This window comes from Pavona decussata, unplaced genomic scaffold, assembly GCF_977016875.1.
Source record: "Pavona decussata unplaced genomic scaffold, jaPavDecu1.1 SCAFFOLD_58, whole genome shotgun sequence".
Classification (NCBI taxonomy): Eukaryota; Metazoa; Cnidaria; class Anthozoa; order Scleractinia; family Agariciidae; genus Pavona; species Pavona decussata.
In genome coordinates, this window is record NW_028145480.1 from 4,335,001 (window position 1) to 4,347,749 (window position 12,749).

Below are 12,749 nucleotides of genomic sequence, written 5' to 3' on the forward strand. Positions count from 1 at the left end.
ACTGCTGACAACAAGGCCAATACTGGCACAAAGGCCCAAAGCCTGTGCATCCCTTATTTTCTTTTTGACAACAAGAACATACAACCAATTCAAAATTGGGTCCCAAAACTTGTTCAAAAATATGCTGGAAGAGTAAAAAGAATGTTCAGCAATACATTGTTTTGCCACTTTTGAATTTTCAAAGAGAATATCACGACTGGTAAACTACTTATTAGCATCCAATGCATGCATGTCTTCCAACAGCTTACCTAATATACCCGTACAAACGTATTTCACGAAGTTTATACTGGCCAATTTAGCCACCTCCAATGGAAAAAAAATCCCACACACCATTTCTTAACCTCCAAGAGGTAAGGAAGAATGTGATCTCATGAATTTCCCGTGATCAAAATCGCTCAAATCAAACTGGCCGCCATTGAAATACCGACAAGGTGCGTAAACTTCGTACCCAAGCTCCTCTCTGTTCGGACGAATTTCGAACGCCGAAGTTTCCAGTCCACCACGGCAGGAAGCGGTCAAGGAAGCAAATAAACAACAAAGTTCGGTTGTTTCAGTTGATTTACTGAAGCGCTGTATTTTGAAGTGATCAAGCCCAGAAGCTGATCCATTTGAAGCTACAAGGTAGTAAGATCAGAACCAGCTCTTTTGATCTGGAAACGCGTGGCGAATTGAACGCCGTGTACTCATTATATGTGCGTACTCCATTCAAAGATATTTTTGCACGCAAACAAACAACGGGCAAGAAGTAGAAACCTAGGCGAAATAAAACGCGAAAGAAAACAGCGACAACAAAAGTAGTCCACCGCTTTATTTCACATTAAGCTACTTCTTTAACATTACAACAAGCTATACAATCGCGACTTACATGTATCTTCTCTATAAAAATGGTTACACCAACCTTGCAATCTTTACACAAAAGTTCTCTATACAGGATTACAAAACAATGCTCCGCAGCTCAACCCAATCTCGTACCCGGAGTCCTCAGGCTCTTTGGCCAGCAGTTGGTCGCAAGGGCAGACTCTGGGGGACTGGAATTTTATTACCACAGGATTTCTGCGGTAAAACAATGCAAGCCGTTACGGGACAGCCAATCAAAAAGTTTTAATAAAATTCCAGTACCCCAGAGTCTGTCCAAGCGCCCACCTGCTGACCAAAAAGCCTCAAGACTCTGGGTACGAGATTGAGCTTAACCCGACATGAAGCATTACGAGAATCTACCCCCCACCTCCCCCCTAAAAATTGACACCGCATATTGGAAGCAATTAATAAGGTAAAATGCTCTTTCACCTGCATACTGCGTGGCTTTTTGGTTATACCAATATGAATTTGTGCAAAAATGTGATGAATCACTAGCCCAACTGTTTTTGCTCTTCTGCATTTCCACTGGAAGCCTAATCTAGTAGCATGGGCTAGATGTTTCTCTTGATTTTCCCTTGAATTATCCCTATTTTTCAGTATCCAGCAGCTAATCTCCCCCAAATGAACGCAATTATCTTAAATTCTGTCTTAAGCTCGATTAAATCGAACATGGTTCTGTGCTGCGAGTGGATTCCAAATTTACTTATTCATTCAACCCTAAATCAGCATTGAGAAGACTGTATCTATCCGCTTTAAACAACGATTAAAATACATTAATTTTTAAGAAAGACTAAACCTCTACAGGTATTTCCGAACCGATAATTTAACGACTTTTTTTTCCAAATGTTTTGCTCGTGGATACAGTGTCTGAAATACGCTGAGGACTAACTTCGTGAATGCAATTTTTTAACCTAATCTTCATCCATCCAAGGACTCCACACTCCTCCAAAATTGTTAGGATTAGCTCTCGGATCAAAAGGTTTGTTCCTTGGCGGCACCATAGTCTCTCTGTATTTCTCAAGCCACTGCAACATATTCTTCACGATTTCCGGTTGGTTCTTAGCTTGGTTCACGTATTCACAAGGGTCGTCTGCAATGTTAAACAAGCAAGGCCCTGCCTCAGTTGTGCATTCGACTGGGGTACTTGGTGGCTTGTCACAAGTTACGACGGCGTTTTTCAATCTCGCACCTGCTCTGGCTGAGTGATTTGAGTTTTCAAATCCGGGAGGAGCATACCATCCGCTCCAAGCAGTACCTTCGAAAAAGAAAGGCAAAGTACACGTTGATAAGAGACCTCGAATTAAAATTTTACTCTGCCTAGTCCTGATAATAGAGAGATTAAGCATCACGTTCACGGCAAACGGCAAACGTGAGATTCGAGTTTTTGTTTTCTTGAAAGAATGAGTACACAGATGAAACCAGTAGAAAATAATTCTGGCCTTTGATGCTAACGCAAAACTACTCAATTTTTCTGAGAAACTGAAAACAGCGAGTGGCAAATGTAAGGTAAACATGGTCACGTGGTCATTTCTACCGTTTGCCAATAGCTTGATCTCTCTAATAGCTGCTTTTGTCGACAACAACTGATGGTTTGTAAACCTGAGCGTCATTAAAATTACATGGATTGTATGCATCGTCAGTTAATGGCGGCTTTGTCTATGGTTACTGACCTGATTGGTCAATTTAGTCGTACTTGAAAAGGGGCAAAATAATACCATGCACTTATAAACATAGGCTGGCAACTGAATCCTCTCTCCAGTTTTCCGTGTGGCTTGGCGTCTGTCTATCTCGCTTGTGTTTCTTTCTGTAATGTCTGTCGGTCCGGCTTTTGTCAGGTCTGCCATTTGTCTGTCTGCCTGTCTACCTGCCTGTCCTTGTAGTTCTCGCCCGGTTCCTCAGTAAGCCAGACAAGAGGCTTGAGCTCAACCCAAAATAACACACTTCTTTTGTCCTTTCACTTACTGATATTCACTAGAAGTTTCCAGTTCCTAAATCTATAGGCAGCAGCTCCACTGGCGGGGTCGATGTTATGGAGAATTTCCAGACGAGGTGACTCAATACTCTGAGACAGCGTGTTCCACATGTCAAAGCCATCAATGTTGCGCAGCTTATGAACATCTCCTCCCGCTACAGCATACAGTGTTGGAAGCCAATCGGTCACGTGCATTAGTTCCATGCTCACTCGGCCTTTAGAAGAGAGCAGGGGACTGTGTATAAAACCAGCGCCACGGACGCCTCCTACAAAGGTCAAAAGATTCGCTTCCCATTAGTAAAATCCCACTAAACACCTAGTTATGATGCACGTATGACAAACCCTAAGCCAGGAGCTTCAATTTAAAAGATAGAGTGTTACTGTTGTGGGACTATCGGCTGATAGTTGCCCCGCAGACGTTTGCCGTTCTTAAAACCCAAGAAGTAAAACTAGTTTTAAGAACATCAAATTTGAAGAATAAATACTTACTAACCCAGTTTTCTCGGTCCGTACTGTAAGTTACGGACCAAGTTTTCCCCGTCGATTTATGGCTCAAGCGCTAAGCGTGCGGGCCATAAATCAACGGGAAAAAGACGAGGATCCGTACAAGTGCAACTTACAGTATGGACCGAGAAAACGAGGTTAGTAAGACATTTATTGTATCTCTGAGGTTATCGGGTGCGCGGGAAAGGAAACTTTCAAATTTAGCGGGCCGTATAGTGAAATACGACCCGCAGACTTGACCAATCACACCGCACGTACTAACTGAGAGATATAATAATGAATTGAAACAAGAACAAATTTTTTTTTTTGATGCGCTGATAGTGTCTCCCAGCGAGACGAACACTAGGACGCCAACAGATCAATTTAAGTCAGACTGAGAACCGGACCACGGAGATATTTCAACCCCGCAGGTACAGTCTGGTCGGAAACACTTGGAGCAGTCCCCGCGTTCTTGCTTTCTTAGTTTGTTTCACATTTATTAACTTTTTCCTGGCCTTTTATTAACATCCTTCATTTACTTCCACATTTGTATTTTGTATATCAGGTTATTCAATTAACGTTGATTTAAAGTTTGGAGCTTGCGCGACAAAACCGAAAGGTGGCATGGATAGCTGTAGATCTTTTGTAATTTGGCTGTAATTTCATGGTTGTCACTCCCATGGGATGGTTTGAAAATAATAAAATAATAATAATAATAATAATAATAATAATAATAATAATAATAATAATAATAATAATAATAATAAAATGTGTCTGTGTGGTTTATTATCAGTAGCCGGATGAACCATAGCAAAGTTTTTTTTCATATGAAAATTAGTTTTCAGTCATATGCAAACAAAAACTAATTTTCATATGAAAAGCTTGCACTTAGCCTCGCTTTCATAATGAGGTTCACAACAACTCGGACATGGCCTATTGAAATAGTTGTATCCAGTAAGTTGAAGCATGGCAACAAAAAGAACAAAATTAATTTAATACACCTGGGGAACGAGAAAAGAACATGCGCGTTTACTTATACTAATAGATTGTTCCTTTAATTTAGTCCAAATAACACTGGCCCCAATGTAAATTTTCTCACCTTCCCAAAGAGTGAACTTGACGCCTCTCAGAGGAAAGTTACAAGCTGAGTTCATGTCAAATCCTGCTGCTGGTCCGCCATTATCCGTTGAGAAGACGATCACTGAATTATCATACAAACCTCTGGCTTTGAGAGCATCAAGGACCTGTAAACATTAAGAGTTGACACACTTTCACAACTTCAACTTGAAAACGAATGCCTAAAATCCTAATAAAAGTCAAGTACATTCTGGTAAGACATTTGTACCTAATCATCGAACTATCCTTGGTTTTTATGTAGCGGCCTTTTCCTACTGCTATTTTGCCTAGGTCCATCATATGGACGAATGGTTTTGGCGTCAGAAATCCAGTCCGGAGTTCCCAGATTCAAGCCCAGCACTGACCGCTAGCTGGTGTTACTTCGCCACGGCAGGTCCGAGTTCAACTCTTCGGTCACGTTTGCAAAAAGCCAACTAGTTTGCTCCGGTCAATTGTTACTGCTTTAATGCTTCGCCCCTCTGGCACTTTGCGATCCAATCATAGGGATAAACAAAGGACAAGTTCTAAAACAACACTGACAGCCTCCTGTGGCAACTGAAGGTTAAACAAACTGACCTTTCCGACACCCTGATCAAGAGATGACACCATGGCAGCAAATATTCTCCTGTTCTCATCCTGGATACTCGAAAACTTTTTGATTTCGTCCGGGGGCGCTTGAAGCGGTTGAATGTAGTTCGCACTGTGGACTGCTTGGTAAGGAAGGTATAAAAACAGCGGCTTGGAGGCGTCATGCTTCTGAATAATATCAACAGCTTTTTCTGTAAACAGCTCAGAACTGTATTGACCCCACTCCGTCCACACGGGCTGAAAACAGAGAATGAATTATCAGATATTAAAAACTGATCAACTGACTGTCTGTCTGACATGCTGGCTGACTGACTGCCTAACTATCTGATTGGATGCCAATCTGTTGACTGACTGTTTGACTGACTGACTGACTGACTGACTGACTGACTGACTACCTGCCTTCCTGATTGGCTGGACCAACTAATTGACCGCCCTTGAACCAACCCTACATGTTGTATATGTAGTATTCAAATTGTAATCGCATGCTTAATAGTTTTTTTGTTTTTGTTATTTGATTGTTTGTTTGTTTTTTTTCCATGTCTGGGGACTAACATTTGGCCATTTGCTAAAATGTGTACTGGTCATTCCATTTTCGAGTTTTTCATAAGTTATAGCCCGTATCATGTTTATTTACCTCTGTATCATTACGAAGATCCAGACCCCATCCATCTATCTCCCTGTTTGAGTGATCCCAGTAATCCTCCTTTCCGCACCAGTAACCAAAGAATGAATCAAATCCTCTCTTTGTTGGAGTGTATTCAGTTTTGAAGAAGCCAAGATGCCACTGAGAAAGGACAACAGAAAAATAGCTCAGGGTTAAATCTCAGAGGGTGCCACAGTAAGCCCATGTGGGAGGCAGAGGAGGGAGAGTGCAGAGGCCAATGAATTAATAAAGTAAAACGAAAGGGCTATCTTCATGGACTCTAAAAAGGGAGGTAGGGCAGTGTAGGGCAGGAACCCAAGATGAAACAAAATGATATGATCTCCTCCTGAATCCTATAAAGGAAGGAAAGGGGGGGGGGGGGAACACTAAGGCAGGAATCAAGCATGCAAGGAAGGAACGTCCTTCTCACCTGACCTTACCAAAAGAGCGGGGGGGGGGGGGGGGGGACATTGTGGATAGGGAACCAAAGATGGGACCTCCTGTACCAGGGTTACGAGGAGCCCTGTGGTGCAGGAACCCTGAGGAAGGAGGGGGGGGGACCCGGGAAAAGGAACTGCGAGGGAGGGGGTATGTTCTTCATTTTGGCATTCACACTGATATGATCATCAGATTTGAATACCTCAAAAACTGTTTTAGACTTAAGTTTCATTGTCATAGCCTTAACCCTTTAACATGTTTTATTCGATTTATCGTTCGCCGGCGAACAATAATTTTACTCGCTCGGTACAAGAGGAGAATAGCCTATGTTGGAAAACAAACAACGCCAGATACAACGTTTGATTGAAGAGGTTTCTGGCATTGGCAGGTCTAAAGGAGTACCTTCAGCGTTCTCTGGCAATTTCTAGTAAACTTTGTACTCTCAAGGTACTTAAATGCAAGAAAAAATAGGTTAAAAATGCGACATGTTCATATCTGCCTGTAAAACAAATCATTCATTGCATGCAACCCACATTCTGCCAATTGTAGTGAAATATCGTGCCATAGATGTGGAGGGCAATAAAAGGTTCCCAGCTTAAATTCTCAAGCTACAGCCTGGCAACATAATGCATTTTTCCTAGTTTAAGGACCAAAAAATGTGGAATATTTGACCTTATAACCCCACGGGGGGCCAACTATCAATTGCAAACACAGAAAGAAATACAAAGGTCTCTCGCTGTTCTTAAAAACGATGTGTTGTTGTTGACAGTTCCTGTCGCTATAATGTTACAATTAAATCAACCTAGAACAAGGCGAACTCAAAAACATGAAAATAAAAAGAAAGTTTAAAGGGTTAGTGCTCTTGGAATAGAGTTCTGAGCTACTAAAGGCCTTGAAACTAAAAATGCTGAGGCCAGATAGAGTCAATCACGTAAAATTTGATGCATTTATTAAAAATCTGTTGGCCAAGGTTTGAAATTCTCAGATTCAAGGACACATATTAGAAATAAAATTAGACAAATATAAAGACAGTTTCAGACACCTTTCCCACAGCATGTGTGGCATATCCAAGCTCTTTGAGATACTGCGGCAAAAGAGTCTCATTCAAACCAAGTCCATATGGCTGAGCAGCTAGAATGACACTGTGCTGCATACCTAAGGAAAAAAACGACAACACAAAATTAAGCCATGTAACATCTGAGAAGTTGAACCAGCTACAGTCTGCTAGATCACATGCAGCAAATGATCATGTAAAAATTAATATAATTATGTCCATTTGTGCTATATAAAGATGATGATGATGATGATGGTAATAATGATGACGATGATCATTATTATTGTTAATTATAGCATTTTTTTATTCACGACTTCTCCTCACTTTGTTCGTAGTGGAAACATTTAAAGGATCAAAATTGTGATGAACTTGCCATTGTTTCTGGGTTACAGTGTCTTAATAAAAGCTGATAAAATTAAATAGCAAAAGCATTCACCAAAAATATAGTTTTAATACTGATCCATCGTAACTGCACATTTTGCGAGGGGTTTGTAAATGCCATGCACGAGGCAATTTAATTAATTGAATAAACTGTAGGATCTAGTATTAGAGAATTTAAAATCATAGAAATTTTACATAACACTTCAGATATTACCTGTGTGAATGGGATACCTGCCGGTCATGATAGCACTTCGAGTTGGTGTGCAAATGTGTTGCACATAATAGTTGTTAAGAATAATTCCACTGTTTGCCAGCCCATCCAGGTTTGGAGTTGGAATCTGCTTTGAGCCATGAAAACTCACATCATCCCAGCCCTAAAATGGATTCCAGACAATAAAATAAAACATTTCTGACCTTACAACAATAATAATAATAATAATAATAATAATAATAATAATAATAATAATAATAATAATAATTAATAATAATAAAATCTTTATTACAAAACCTCAATTAAAATCCTATTTACAATCAACTTGCTGTTACAAAAAATCCAATCAATTCATCGAAACACTTAATTCATTCACAAATATTTCTAAAAAAAAAGAAGTAACTTAACCTTACATAAAAGAAGAGGAAATAGATATAATTAATAATAAAAGTTCAAAATTCTATAAAATATAGAATTCCATTATGCAGAGATATTAAGATCATATAATCGAATCACACTAATGACGGCTAAACCAATGTCCATAAAAAGCCCTAAGTATAAAAGCATATAGACACGTATTTCAGATATCCGCACTAGCGACATTTATTTCACAGTCTAATGATTGCTTTATCTTGCTATGAAACGGTGTTCGCGAACCTCTGACGCATGCATGTACCGATCTTAAGAGTTCAAACGAGATCTGTGTCCTGAGCCACGTGATTACAACATGATAAGGCTCGGTGTCTTATAATAATAATAATAATAATAATAATAATAATAATAATAATAATAATATTTATAATTTTTTTTTAATTAGAGACCTACATGTAAACATTATAATTTTTTATACATGCACAGTATGCTACTTTTTGTTTTTTGAGATGTATTACAGGAATGGCATTATGAGCAACAACCCAAAATTTTAACACCTGTTACCATGGCTGAATACCCTTGGTTGTGTTTGATCCCAGTAAGTTACAGTTATTACCCAATGACCGCCCTGTATTAATTTGAGAAAATGTAACATTACATGATCTATATGTACATCCACTTACATTACTGGTACAGTGTATATTGGGCCCTTTGGGGTGGGGGAGAAGGGGTTGGGGGGTAGGGTCAGTTTGGGACATTTTGCATTTGGGGGGAGGAGTGGGTGAACTCATGATAGATGGGTAAGGCCCAAAAGACATTTTCTTATTAAATTATATAATTATAGCCAGAATCTTTTGTGTTGGGGAGGACTAGCAAGTTGCAAATCTTGTGACCTGGATGAGAGTTTATACAGCATAGTTTCTTGAATTGAAATGATTTTCTACGATCATATATGGTCGTCTGTTTATTGCAAACATGTAATTCATAAATGTTATTTGTTTATATATAATTACCCATGGAAACCCAAAGCTGTTGGAATTGGAATTTAAAAATGTTGGTTTTTGTGGAGAGAGGAAAACTGGAGTACCTGAAGAAAAACCCTTGGAGCAGGGTAGGCTTGATTTCCGCCGCTCTCTTCGGGGGGATGAGTGCGGGCTCATTTTCCGGAACAGCGGCTGGTAATCGAGCCTAGGAGCAGGGGTGATCGAGAACCAACAACAAAATCAGTTGACCCACAAATGGCATCAACTCTAGCAATTAAACCCGGGCCACACTGGTGAAGGCAAGTGCTCTCACCACTGAGCCATCCCTGCTTCCCTTATAATCAATCCATTGGAATGGACAGTGACCATTTATTGAACTATGCTTTTAAAGCCAGCACATGTTGTCAATGATTACATAACAATAGTGCATTCTTACCAGATCATCAGCCAGTATAAAGATAATGTTTGGTTTGGAATTCTGCTTTGCTGCAGTTGCTGCCGACAACAGGGCCAATAGTGGCACAACCCAAAGCCTTTGCATCCTGAAATAATTAATTATGGGTTATTTTCTTTTTGACAACAAGAACATACAACCGACTTAAATGGATCTCAAAACTTGTTCAAAATCAAACGGCTGCTGCTGAAAAGGTGAAAGGAATGTTCACCAATACATGTATATTGCTTTGTGACTGTTGAATTTTCATAGAGAATACATGTACATTGACAATGACAATGACAATGACAATGACAATGAACAATGTGTCTAACAATTTATTTATTTATTTATTTATTTATTTATTCATTCACCACGACATACAAACATAGAAAGTTACAATGAATAATAGACTAGGATTACAAGTACATAAGTTTAGAGTAAATAAAAATAGTAAGAGAAGTAAGAAGTGGCGAGGAGACCTCAAGAAACCCCCGGGCTTATACTGAGAGGTCTCCTCGGAGATATGTTGGGACTTTAAGACCAGTAAAGACATTGTGTTGAGATTTTTTAACATACGGTGGTGGTAAGACTATAAAGACATAACAGAGTCGGACGTTTCGTGCAATTAACTGAGGAAATCAAGAAGCTTTCTTTTGAAGGTGGATAGACTAGGGGAAGACGTAATTGATAATGGCAAAGCATTCCATATTTTTGGCCCTCTATAGAGTATAGTAAATTGCTTGATATTAGTTCGGCAGGTGTGAGGTCGAAAATGAGCTGAGGTTCTGGTATCATAATTATGAATTTGACCACCAGTCGGAAATAAATTTAGAAAGGGCGAAGGCAGCAAACGTTGGTGATAGGAAAACATAAATTTTGCAATATAAAAGGAATTCACTTTAAAAATATCTAGGATATTCAATTGTGCAAATAAAGGTGCAGAAGGTGCAAGGTGATTAGAATTTGTCATAGCTCGCACAGCTCGTTTTTGAAGAAGAAAAATGCGATTTAGGTTTGTTACATAAGTAGAAGACCAAACTGTAGTACAATAAGTTAAATAGGGATAAGTTAAGGTATAATACAAAGATTTTTTAGTGTTTGATGACAAAAGGAAACGAAATCTGTACATTATACCAACGGACTTAGAGATTTTCTTGCAAATATAACTGATATGCGATTTCCAGGTGAGACCTTCATCAATATAAATACCTAAGAACTTAACTTCTGTTACTTGCTTGAGGGGTATACTGTCAAGTGAAATTTGGGAGCTCATGCGGACAGATTTTTGTTTGGGTTTAAATATAACATAATTGGTTTTCTTTATGTTAACAGAAAGTTTGTTTGATTTCATCCATAAGCTAATCTTAGTCAGTTCACTATTCATTACAGAGGCAACATGATCAGGGTCTGAATTGGAGTAAAAGATACTAGTGTCATCTGCAAAGAGCAGGCATTCTGCCAGTCTGGTTGTTTTGGGAAGATTATTGATATATAATATGAAAAGTAAAGGGCCTAATATGGAACCCTGTGGAACACCGCATCTAATTATCTGTTCGGAGGAACGGGTATCGTTAATCTGGACGAATTGGGTACGGTTGGAGAAATAACTTTTAATCCATTGCAATGCTAGTCCACAGACACCATAATGTTCAAGTTTCTCAAATAAGATTTGGTGGTCTAGCGTGTCAAACGCTTTAGAAAGGTCAAGAAAAACACCTGCCGTGATTTCATTTTGGTCAATGGACGTTGCAATTTTATTAACAAGGTAAGTTAGCGACAGCGCAGTGGAATGGTTTTTACGAAAACCAAACTGGAGTTGGTAAAAGATATCATGGCTATTTGCGAATTCTACTAGTCGATTGTGCATGACCTTTTCGAAGAATTTCGAAAAATTAGGATTCATCAACATTCTTATGAATAATTATTAATTTAATACCAGTCGAACATCAGAAGCAGTCTAAAAAGGAGAAAAGGAAATCCGAGTGCTCCTATCAGGAGTCGAAACCTTAAACCTTCTGATTACTAGTTCGGATGCTCTACCACTGAGCTACAGGAGACTCGTAGGAGCGATTAGGCCATTAAAGCAGTATGCAGGATGTTTATCCAATGTGTGACACATGCGCAATGGAATAAATGTGATGATTGTCTGACAATTTAATTAATAATCTGCAATTAATGTCACGACAATCTGTTTGTGTACATGTCACGCAATTTTTTATATCGGCTTTGTTTTTTTAAGCACTGACCGTAACTGCAAGCAAGTTTTCAAAACAGCTTGCAACAGCTACAGACACCGTGTAACTATCTTACACCTAAAAAACGAAAGGAAGGCCATATCATAAATTCTCATTTATAGGTTTAAAAAGTCCTTTAAATTAAAGTCGCACAATAATGAAAATCGAAGCTCTCCAATTAACGAGCAAGTTTTTTTTTTGTGTTGAACTGAAATACAGTAAGCAAAGGCCATAACTTTATCAGGTAAGAGAATTTAGTCAACTTCTTACCTTAAGTTGCCACAGTTTTCCTCTAATGTCCCCGCAGCAGACGGTTCCAAGACGAAAGAAAGACAACCCGTCTTAAGTCTCGGGAAAATCACGTGAGGTGTTCGATTAGTACTTTATGTAAAACCACTTTTATTGTCCTCAACCATTACAATATTACATAGCATTACTTGGCGTTCTTTTACTTGCTTGGCCCACTTTACTTGCTCGGTGCACTTTACCTGCTTGACGTACATTTAGTTACTTGGTATACTTCACTGGCTTGGTGTACTTGAATTAGTTGCCCAAATTATCAGTTTCAGAAAAAAAAACTACTACAAATTAAATTTGGATATGCATGCCCCTTGTACGTGGTTACTAGCTAGCATTTGAGTCTGGGTTAGGCTTTTGTTTATGCTGAATTAAAAGTTTTGGTTGCTTGGCTGTCGAGGTTACTATATATTAAATCTGTGTAGGTTTCTAATTGAAATATAATGTCGGAGGTCGGTATGATTTCTCAAGGAATTTTTCGAAAGCAGAAAAAAAAACAGGGAGAGTAATTTCTTTGATTACAATTTACTACTAAGCAGGCAGAGGAATGTTTAAAAGGCTATCTTCAAAACAGGAGCGGGGAACGGTAACGGAGAATCTTTAAAATGGGGAATCTTTAAAAGCGGGAATATAGCAAAACGCAGACATGGTTTTTAAGCAAATTTGTGTCCGGAAATCGAGCA

General features: G+C 39.0%; 2 protein-coding genes across 4 annotated transcripts in view; both read right to left on the reverse strand.

The window, feature by feature from the left end:
• The window catches only part of LOC146479793 (arylsulfatase J-like), a 10,255-nt gene extending 9,813 nt beyond the window's left edge, over positions 1-442 (reverse strand). The window contains exons 1-2 of one of the 2 annotated variants that reach the window (XM_085110643.1): positions 249-442; positions 1-124 (exon numbers count right to left, since the gene is read on the reverse strand). The exon at positions 1-124 is cut by the window's left edge and continues 58 nt beyond it. In XM_085110643.1, coding sequence (XP_084966769.1) covers positions 1-50 — 50 coding nt within the window. In that variant the 5' untranslated portion in view covers positions 51-124; positions 249-442. The remainder of the gene's footprint in view (positions 125-248) is intronic. The other variant, XM_085110644.1, reaches the window with a different exon arrangement.
• The window catches only part of LOC146479792 (arylsulfatase B-like), a 21,982-nt gene extending 9,869 nt beyond the window's left edge, over positions 1-12,113 (reverse strand). The window contains exons 1-9 of one of the 2 annotated variants that reach the window (XR_014864902.1): positions 12,040-12,111; positions 9,536-9,641; positions 7,748-7,907; positions 7,141-7,253; positions 5,652-5,801; positions 5,006-5,254; positions 4,413-4,557; positions 2,821-3,096; positions 1,226-2,113 (exon numbers count right to left, since the gene is read on the reverse strand). Coding sequence is in view for 1 of the 2 variants with exons in the window: in XM_085110646.1 (XP_084966772.1) it covers positions 1,770-2,113; positions 2,821-3,096; positions 4,413-4,557; positions 5,006-5,254; positions 5,652-5,801; positions 7,141-7,253; positions 7,748-7,907; positions 9,536-9,640 (1,542 nt within the window). In the remaining variant the exon portion in view is untranslated. Of the gene's footprint in view, positions 1-793; positions 2,114-2,820; positions 3,097-4,412; positions 4,558-5,005; positions 5,255-5,651; positions 5,802-7,140; positions 7,254-7,747; positions 7,908-9,535; positions 9,642-12,039 lie in introns of those variants that run through there. The other variant, XM_085110646.1, reaches the window with a different exon arrangement.
• Positions 12,114-12,749: the final 636 nt, after the last annotated feature.